The following is a 10,573-nucleotide window of genomic DNA, read 5'->3' on the forward strand; positions in this document are numbered from 1 at the left end:
GCAGCCATTTTTTCCTTGAGAGAAAACTCGATGATGAAATCAATGAACAAGAGATTCAGTTTTACTGGAGGACGAGATGGCGCCAAACAAAACAAGGGCTGAAATGAAACTAGGGAAAACAAAAGCAACAACGAAAGAAGAACCGAAGGAGGGAGAAATGAATTAAAAATAATGTTAATTAAAAACAAACATTGTTGTTTTTGGAAATAAGATAAGATGAATTGAGATAAAAGTTAAAAATTTAATAAAATATTATTAGAATATTTTTTTTAATATTATTATTATTTTAGAAATTGAAAATGTTGAATTATTTATTTTATTTTATATGAAAATTTGATAAAATTGTAATAATTAGCTGAGATGAGATAAGAAGTATTGTGAAAACAAACGAGACCTTAGAGGTGTGAACGGTATCAGCAAAATGTAGCGGGATCACTATAGTTATTTGGAAAATAAAGATGAAATACATAATTGGTTGGACACCACTTTTGAGTTATTTTCTTTAAATTTTACAAAAATATGAATTTTACATAACCTATTGGGAATGCTCAAGCATCTGATGCACTTTCAAAGGTGAACTCCAAACACATGCAACCATGGCTGGATACTTGCCCAGAAATAAATTATGAAATAATTTAGTTCTTATACTAAAAGCACTAGTAGTTGATTCAACATAGTTATATTTTGGCCAAACTTTAACTAGATTGCATAAAAATCCACCGTAGTGAACTCAACAAAACTACAGTATTTTTAACTTTGGTCATTTTCACTGGCCTAATCTGTTGAGTCTAAGTTGCTGACCAAGTATTATTTCAGCATAAAAAATTCCCACTCCCGCGTCTATTCGTTTCGCGTGACCTCACAACTCTAGAAAATTCATATTCATTTTAAAAGCACGAAGCGTCCAAATTTCAAACTCAATCACAAAAGACAGCTAATCTCCATCAATCATCATTTCAATGATGTGGCATCATCTTGTTAGAGTACTTCAATATGAGGAAAATGGACCTTCAATTAGAAGGAGTCATATTAGTACTATTCTTGGCCTCGTTACAGGATTTTGGGGAGTCATTGGTCCTTTGTTTTTCAGCCATAATTGGAGAGTTGTATATTTTGAATTTCTGAAAAACATTGAAAATAGACTGTGTAATGCTAGGAATGTGCTTGGCCTGATTTCATCGAAACCCATCAGTACATGATCTTCTTTCTTGAATTGTAAATTAATCTTAACTATCAGTTTGGTATCTCAATTCTCAAGTTTCCCTTTTGGTCGATTTAGTTCTAATACTTTCACCATACCAAGTCACCCGTGGACTTCCATGCACTCCTAATCGAGATAATACCACTTTGAGACCCCTCCATACCATGGTAATTATCTCCATTGAAACTACTTTGTTCGAATCAAATTGGGGTTTCCCTAATCAACTCAGTGCCACTCTAAGGAGACCACCGATGGCCATCTCCAATTTGGTCGTACATTATCATTTCAGGTGAATTTCCAAAGGAACTTTGTGCATTGCTAGCACTAGTATCAGAACAGGATCTAGGAGATAATAGCTCTTTTCGTTTACCAATTTTTAGCATAAATAGTCGTTGGTTTCCCCCCCTACAACTCCATCTACAACTGGAACCCAAATATAGTCCTTAGAAACAATAGTCTCAGTGGCCATATTCCTGTAGAGATAGCACGTTTGAAGCTACTTGGTTCATTGGGACCTTAGCCAACATTCCAAGCCGAATATCGGAGCTCACAAACTTGGAAGATCTGGGCCTCTATGCAAATCAGTTTTCTGGTGAAATACCAGCATTCACTAACTAGTTTGCATTTTTTGCGTAATTTTTGTGTTGCAGACAATGAGCTATGCGGAGAAATACCATCAGGCACTCAGCTCCAAAGCTTTGATACCTCTGCATACAAGGGCAACCCTGGACTTTGTGGTGCCCCACTTCTCAAGTGTGGCAATCTTACAAGAAACATGAGTAGAGACAAGGACATTCATGATGAGGAAGATGGAGATTCAATCCTATGGTTTCATATTATTGTGGCGCTTAGTTTCATTACAGGATTTTGGGGAGTGGTTGGTCCTCTGGTATTGTACCATAAATGAAGAGTTGCATATTTTTTATTACTAGACAAGTTAAAAGATAGGCTCGATGAGACAATCGCAGCCAATACTACTGTCTCTGGCTAGATTGTGCAGAAGGAGCCCTAGTATATACATGCATGATGTTCTTTCAGTAATAAATTGGGCTGATCTCTAGAGTTATCAGTTTAGTTTCTCTAGTTTCAACTTTTCATCAATATTTCAATATGATTCCCTTGCTCAACTACAATGAATCGGGAGCCGTTAAGCCCTAGACAAGGTAGTTTCAGTACCGTTAAAGAAAAAGAGTACTGATATCCATACAATACATTTCACAATATATTTTACAACATATGTTAGAAAATAAGGGTAATTTTGTAAAATAATGTTAGTTTAAGGTATTTTACAAAAATACTCCTCCTTTTAAAATATTGTTGTGTAAGAGCACTGGCAATGGACTAGCCATTGCCAAGTCCAAATCTAAATTTTAAAGTCCATTGAAATAAAATCACTACATTGGAATAGGCAAAGCTATATTTTTCTAATTTATGCTACAGTAAATCTCATTCTCTCCTCATTGTTGGCGAGCTCCTGTAGAGTGATCAAATAAATATTTTATGATATCCGTCCAACTGCCCCTCTCTTTTTCCCTTGTGTTTTCCATTTCCCTCGTCTCTCGTCTCTCTTCTTTCCCTCTTTCTCTCGCCATTTCTTTTTTCTGAAACCCTTCTCCCCTTTCTCTCCTTCGCTTCGTTGCTCGTCTCTCCCTCTTCTATCCGTCCACCATTTTTCTTTTCTGAAACCCTTCTCCCTCTTCTCTCCCTCGCTCGGTCACTCGTCTCTCCCTCTTCTCTTCTTCCACCATTTTTATTTTCTGAAACTCCTCTCCCTCTTCTCTCCCTCGCTCATCTCTCCCTCTTCGAACTTTCTCAATCGATTTTATCTCAGTTCCTGGGTCGATCTTCCACGATTGTGCAATTTCCTCTCTCTCTATTGGCTTGGCTCAACAACGCAAAAATTTCTCTCGGTTTGGGTAAGCTTTGTATTGAGTATGAATTTCTGAATTTCTGAAATGGATATGAATTTGTTTTGGTAAGCTGGTTATTATCGTTGCTGATTTTTCTACAGTTGATGTTGTTGATTTTTCTTCAGTTTGTGCTGCTGATTTTTCTTCTATTGTTTATCATCGCGTCCAGCCAACTCAGAGTCTTAGAGTTGAGCCCCCATATTTTTTTTTTGTTTTCTGTTTTCAGTAACTACAATCCATTGTTTCTGATTTGTTATTTTTGGGTTTGTTTGCTTTTCGTGTATAGCCATTTTCTCGTGTCTCACTCTGTTTGCTAGTCATTTTGGTGGTAGAAAATCTCATTCGGTCATTTGATCCCATTTACTTTGCACAGCTTTGTTTTTCATAGGATAAATCCAAACTGACAGGGTCTTTGATTCTGAATATATGGACCATATACCAGGCTTATAATGGTTTCTGGTGGATAAGGATTTTGCATTTTGAGTTGTTGTTTTGGGTTAGTTTCAATATACATTCTCAAATTTATTTAGTGTTAGAAATATGACCATATACCCAACTTGAGTTGAAGATAAAAATCTCTTTCCATTAGCTTTTTATCTTGCTGGGTTTTTTTTCGGTTCTTTTTTCTGTTGATGCTGATTTTTTTCGATTCTTTTTTCTATTGGAGATTTCTTCAAGTAATGCTGCTCTCCATGATTTGATCTTTGATTCTGAATATATGGACCATATACCAGGCTTGTAATAGTTTCTGGTGGATAAGGATTATGCATTTTGAGTTGTTGTTTTGGATTAGTTTCAACACACATTCTCAAATTTATTAAGTGTTAGAAATAGGACCATATACCCAAATTGAGTTGAAGATAAAAACAGATTTAAAAACATTCTCAAGGCTTGTTGATGCTGAAAGGCATACCCTTCTGTACACTAAAAACAGATTTAAAAAATGTCCATTATCTATCTTCTCATGAATACATCAGTACAGCTGCATGATTATAATCTTAAGGTTGTTCTGTTTAGAATTTGCGTCTTCCCTCTAACTTCAAACTATATTAGTCTATTCTTTGAACATGAGCTATTGTTTTTAATTTTCTTGCTAGTCTTCTTACTGCAACCTCATGTGGTGGTCCAAAAGCTCTTTCCATAAGTTTTTTTTATCTTGCTGAGTTTTTTTCTATTTTATTTTTTTCTGTTTGCTTTGCTTTTCGTGTTTTTCTTTCACTTTGCTGTTATTGTTTGCTCTTTCCTTTCATGTAAGCATGCTTTAGGGTGTATTTATGTGTGTATGTAGTAGTATATGTATGTGGATAATGGCTTGGACGCTACATATAACGTTTGTGGCTATCCCGATCGATGGTTTCTTTCAATGCCATTTGATCCCGGAAACACCACATATATTATTTGTTGAGACACTTTTCTGACTCCACAACCAAAAACAAAGTTTACTTTGCTGTTTTTTACAAAACAGATGAGGAATAAAATGTGTTTGTTGTTCTTCTTTGCAAAACAGAACAAGAAGTTTATTTTTGTTGATGTTTTGCAAAGTTGTTGTTTTTCTTTGCAAAATAGAACAAGAAGTTGATGAATTTGCTATTTTTCTGCATATTTTTTTACATATTTCTTTGCATACCAACTTATCCAAACAAATTGATGATGTAATATTTGTTGTTGTGTGGGACTTGAAAATTTCTAAACTTTTCTGACTCTTTGAAAATGTAATATTTTTCAAGGATAGGCACACAAATTGATGATGATCTCTTCTTCACCACTCTATTACAAAGTGGAGGAGAGGGTTGTAATAGCACCCCAACGCAACATTCAATGACGGTGAAAAGAGGCCTCCTCCAAAAAAATTTCAAAGGGGTGCATCTTTCACTGCAGAGGAGGATAACCTCCTCGTCTCAGCTTGGCTCAACATTAGTATCGATGCAATAAAGGGCACTGATCAAAAGTCCACTCAAATGTGGGAAAGAATTTCTGAATTTTATCATGAATATAAAAAATAGAACAATGTGAACCGTTCTGTAGTTTCTTTGATGAATCGATACTCGATTCAAAAATACACAAATAAGTTTTGTGCATTTTTAGCACAAATAGAGTCATTGCATCCGAATGGTGCAACAGAGCAAGACAAGATATGTAACATTTTCCTTTAATTTTCACAAACATGTAGGACTGATTTATGAACTAACAATATTCCTATGTATTTGTAGATTGAGAAGGAAAAAATTTTGTATAAAGAGATGGAGAAGAGTAACTTCACAATGGAGCACTGTTGGTGTCTTCTGAGACACCAACTAAAATGGCAACAACACATCTCTACCCTTGGGACGAGGAGAAGGCTACAAGGTGAAGCTGCTATTGACACGATGGAGGAGAACATGGAGGTTTTTGCGGAGAGACCTCTTGGCAAAAAAGCTGAGAAAGAAAGGGAGAGGAAGCGGAAGTCAATGGAAGGCAAAGAGTCTGAGATTAGCATTTCTTTAGCTAAAATAACCGAGGATAGAGCCACGACCATGGAAGAGCAGAGAAATGCTGCGTTGAAGGCAGACCAAAAAAGCGAGAAAATATTTGAATTAAAGAAGAAAAAATTTTGAACTAGAGAAGAAGAAATTTGAAGGCAAGATGATGATGTTAGATCTACGTGGTATGAATGCCATGCAAGTTGAATATTTTCGTAATATTCAACTAGCAATTTTTGAGGATTCGAAATCTCATTCCGAAGGTAGATCTAACTCTCCTTCGACACCTTATTATGTAGATATCTAACTTCTAATATTTATAGAACTAATGTTTTTTGAGAATTTAGTGGCTGCCCAGCCACATGTGGGCTGGATAAATATGTAGCTGGGTAGCAACTAAATTCGTGGACTGTGGATATTATCTTTGTTGGTAATTTGTGGACTATTTTGGTAACTTTTCTGACTCTTTTGGTATATAATTTGTGGACTGTTGGTAATTTCTGACTTGAATGAGACTGTGTTGGTATTTATTTGTTGGACTTTTTTGTATGGGCCTATTTTGGATTTGTACTTAGTTTGGGACTGTGTTGCTAGACAATTTATGGGACTGTGTTGCTAAATTTGGTTGGGACTCTTTTGTATTTGCACTAAATTAATTTTCTAGTTTGTATATGGTTTGTGTATGGCTTGTGTATGGTTATGTTTTAGCATAGAAGGACACACATACACCACTGATGTAGTATTATGGAGATGCATAATATGGTCATGTTTTGGACTGAGTTTGGACTCTACCATGACAACCTTGTTGGTTGTTTTTTTTACTTCACATTTCTCTTATTAGTTTAATAATTTTAGGTTCTTCTATAAATGATAATTGGAACTTCTATATTTTTTGTAGATGAAAAATAATAGGTTGAGGAAATAAACTTATCTCAACTTCAAATTTCTTTACACGTGAGATTTATAATTTTTTTCAACTTAATAATTCTTTACACGTAGAACTTATAATTTTTTTTCAATTTTTTATAAATACATCTAAATTATCTTAACATCCAAATATATCTAAACTCATCTTAAATAGACTTCATAAAATTCATTTTATCATCTTAATTTACTATTATTTATAAAGAACTCAAACTTCTGTAAACTTAATTCAATATCTAAACGAAAGTAGTCTAAAAATGTACGTTAGATTTTCGCGGCCTCTTTTTTCTTTGGCGAGTCAAGTAAGGAGATGAGTCCATATTTTACAAGAAATAGAAAATGAAAGTCGTTCGCCACCATCTCACTGGCTGAACGATTATCAGTTCAGCTTTGTCAAAATTCAGAAGGATTTTTCTAATATTGTCGTTTTTGCTTTGGCCAGTCTTGTGTAGGTGAGTGATGGGGATGGTCAGTCTCTTTGTTTTTACAATTCTTTTCGATTTATTTTATCACATTTCATCATTATAATTTTTTTAAATTCTTTCATAAAATAAAATAAACAATTTAATTTTTTTAAATTTTAAAATAAAAATAATATTAAAAAAATATTCTATAATAATATTTTATTTTAATTTTAATTTTCTATCTCATCAACAAAAACAAACAGGCAGCGTGATAGACGGGAAAGTTATGGTCATCCCATACGGCTGATGACTTTTTCTGCACAGCACACAAGCAAGATTTTTAATGATGTTCTATTTTGTGTACAGAGCAAACCATTATTTAATATGTCAAATAGAACATCATGAATACAATCATCCATGACGTTTAATGTGGTCTCAACTGTGGGTGGGAACAATAAGTTTTGACGTCAATCTTTCCAGCGCCTTGTATTGAAGGAGATCTAAGATTTTGGTCTCTGTGAATATCTTCAATCTATGTTAATCCAAGTTGAACAACACTCACTCCAAAGACTTTTGAGTCTTTTGAGTAGTGATTGTTTTAGTGCTAAGACTTCTAACTCTATAAAAGACATCTAGATAATTTGGAACGGTGCATGTGGACGCAGTAGTGGTCAAAGAAGGCACCTCCAGCAGATTATACATAAATGAATAGAGAACTTATCGAAGAAGAAATTAGCTCAAATAGAGAATGCAGTCTCTTGATTAGTTAAAATTAAAGAATTAATGTTGTTTGGAGATGCTCTTAGCTATCTATTATGAAGTGGTGTGTCGTCCTCTTATAAGCATCTGATGCGTTTTCAAAGTTGGAACTCCAAACACTTGCAACCATGGCTGGTGTATCATATAGAACACGAACACAAGAAATTAGGCTAAATTATAATAAGGTTATAAATTGGTTTCACTAATTTGAACCCTTTCTCTAAATTAGTACTTAATGCTTAACCCAGAAATAATTTAGTTCTTATAATTGTAGAATACGTTTAATATGGTCCCTTTCTCAGTTTTGTCTGTTTCATATGTCATTTTCACCATTCAGATTCCTCTTCTCGAATACAAAAAGTCAACTTGGTTATGAGAGATTTTCGAAGACGACGTTGATCACAAGCATCCCCATCTACCACGCGCTTTCTCCCACATGCATATTTGATAGAAATAAATAACAAGTTATGCTCCTTCAAGTTCAGAACTTACGAAGCAGGAACATGCAGTACTCTCTGCCTCATGATCTCCTCCTCACCTTCTTTCTCTTTTCTAGCATTTTCTCTGCAAGTCAAGCATGCAACCAAAAAGACCGCAACTATCTCTTGTCCCTACCCTTTAATACTTCTTCCCCTTCTTTAAATTGGTCTGCCACTGAATGTTGCAGTTGGGAAGGTATTTCTTGTGATCATAAAGGTCGGGTCACTCGTATTTGGTTACCCTCTAAAGGCCTCAGAGGGAGTGTACCTCCCTATATTGGAAACCTCACAAGTCTCTCCCACCTCAATCTCTCCCACAATGAACTTTCAGGTTGTCTCCCTGTGAGATTTTTTTCCTCCTTCAATCAACTCAAGGTCCTTGATTTGAGCAACAACCATCTAGCTGGAGATATATCATTATTATTTTCCTCTAATGGCTCGTCTAACAGTTGGCCTTCCTCAATTCGAGTAGTTGACATCTCCAACAATGACTTCAATGGGATCATCCAATATTGGTTCCTCCAACGTGCACAGAAGTTGGACAAGCTCAATGTAAGCCACAATAGTTTCACAGGCTCTATTCCTGACTACCTCTGTATGCATTCTCCCTTTGTCAGGTTCCTTGATTTCTCTTTTAATCATCATGATGGCCAAATTCCTTACGGACTAGGGGGATGTAGCAAACTAGAGATTTTCCAGGCAGGTTTCAACTCGCTCTCAGGACTAATTCCACATGATATATACAGTGCGACAAGGTTAGAAGAAATCTCGTTACCTTCTAATAATCTTACAGGTCCCATTAGCAATGACATTATGAACCTTACCAAACTCACCTGCCTTGAGTTATATGACAATGAATTGAGTAGCAAGCTCCCAGTAGATATTGGAAAGCTCAACAGATTAAAGCATCTACTCCTTGATACCAACCATCTGACAGGTTCACTGCCCACATCTTTGATGAATTGCACAAACCTAATGACATTGAACTTGGGGCTCAATTTCTTTGAAGGAGATATTTCCACCCTTAATTTCTCCCGTCTTCGTCAACTTGCTACACTCGACCTGTGGAAAAATAACTTCACTGGTAGCTTTCCAGTAAGCCTTTCCTCATGCAAGTCCCTGAGAGCAATTCGAATTGCCCGAAATCAACTAGAGGGACAAATCCCACCGGAGGTGGTTCAATTAAAATTCTTGTCCTTCCTTTCACTTAGCTACAACAGGCTAACCAATGTCACAGGGGCAATCAACATTCTGATGCGTTGCAAGAGTCTTAGCATTCTCCTCCTTACAAAGAATTTTTTGCACGAGGCCCTGCCAACAGAGGACAGCATAGTTGATCCTGACGGATTTCGGAATCTCCAATACTTGGGTCTCGCTCGTTGTCAACTCACAGGTCAATTGCCAATCTGGTTATTAAAGCTTAAGAAGCTAGAAATCTTGGGTCTAAGTTTCAATCGTATCACAGGTTCAATTCCTGGATGGTTGTCGACTCTACCAAGGCTCTCTCGTATAAACTTGTCTAATAACTTGATTTTGGGTGAAATCCCTACAGAACTTTGTGCATTGCCAGCATTGGTATCAGAACAAGCTTTAATGGACAATAGTTCTTTGATTTTTTCAATCTTTGCAACACAAAATGATAGCCTTTTGGAGTTCAATTCCCTATCCAACATGGGACCAAAAATATCCCTTGAAAACAACAGTCTTAGTGGTAACATCCCCCTTGAGATTGGTCATTTGAAGCAACTTAATGGTCTGAATCTTAGCCATAACTACTTCTCAGGAAACATTCCAGACCAAATATCTGAGCTTACAAACTTGGAAAGATTGGACCTCTCTGCAAATCAGTTGTCTGGCGAAATACCAAAATCATTCGCTAGTCTGCATTTCTTGCATGAGTTTAGCGTGGCAAACAACAATCTCCGCGGAGAAATACCATCAGGAACTCAGCTTCAAAGCTTTGATGTCTCTGCATATGAGGGCAATCCTGGACTTTGTGGAGCCCCCCTTCCATACGAGTGTGCCCCTATTCTTCATAGCAACAAAGACATTCAAGATGAGGAAGATGGACCTGCAATTAGATGGAGTCATATTAGTACTATTCTTGGCCTCATTACAGGATTTTGGGGAGTCATTGGTCCTTTGATTTTCAACCGTAATTGGAGAGTTGTATATTTTGAGTTTCTGGAAAACGTGAAAAATAGACTGTGTGTAATGCTAGGAATGTGCTTGACCAGATTTCATTGAAAGCCATCAGTGCATGATCTTCTTTCTTGAAATTGTAAATTAATCTTGTTAGAGGACATGTTTGTAATTAAAATAAGTGTGTGAAGGTATAAGTGTCAGTTGTATGTAGTGTATATATAGGGCAATGGCTCACACTACTAGTAAGCTGGCATGGTTGCAACACTTCCTTCAAGAGATTGGGTTTCCAGCT

General features: G+C 36.1%; 1 protein-coding gene and 1 non-coding gene across 2 annotated transcripts; both read left to right on the forward strand.

The window, feature by feature from the left end:
• Positions 1 to 4,378: 4,378 nt before the first annotated feature.
• LOC118344644 lies at positions 4,379 to 4,508 on the forward strand. Its single transcript, XR_004798422.1, has one exon. It is a non-coding gene; the product is annotated as a small nucleolar RNA snoR80 (small nucleolar RNA).
• Positions 4,509 to 7,906: 3,398 nt separating this feature from the next.
• Positions 7,907 to 10,573, forward strand: LOC109001697 (receptor-like protein 2). Its single transcript, XM_018979091.2, has one exon. It carries the CDS (start codon positions 8,125 to 8,127, stop codon positions 10,381 to 10,383), a length of 2,259 nt encoding a protein of 752 aa, XP_018834636.1. The 5' UTR covers positions 7,907 to 8,124; the 3' UTR covers positions 10,384 to 10,573.

The sequence above is a fragment of the Juglans regia genome, chromosome 14 (genome assembly GCF_001411555.2).
Source record: "Juglans regia cultivar Chandler chromosome 14, Walnut 2.0, whole genome shotgun sequence".
In the NCBI taxonomy this organism is placed as follows: domain Eukaryota; kingdom Viridiplantae; phylum Streptophyta; class Magnoliopsida; order Fagales; family Juglandaceae; genus Juglans; species Juglans regia.

Bases quoted from the DNA above. Each gene is read 5' to 3' on its own strand.
- LOC109001697 (XM_018979091.2), top strand. From the start codon at position 8,125: ATGCTCCTTCAAGTTCAGAACTTACGAAGCAGGAACATGCAGTACTCT.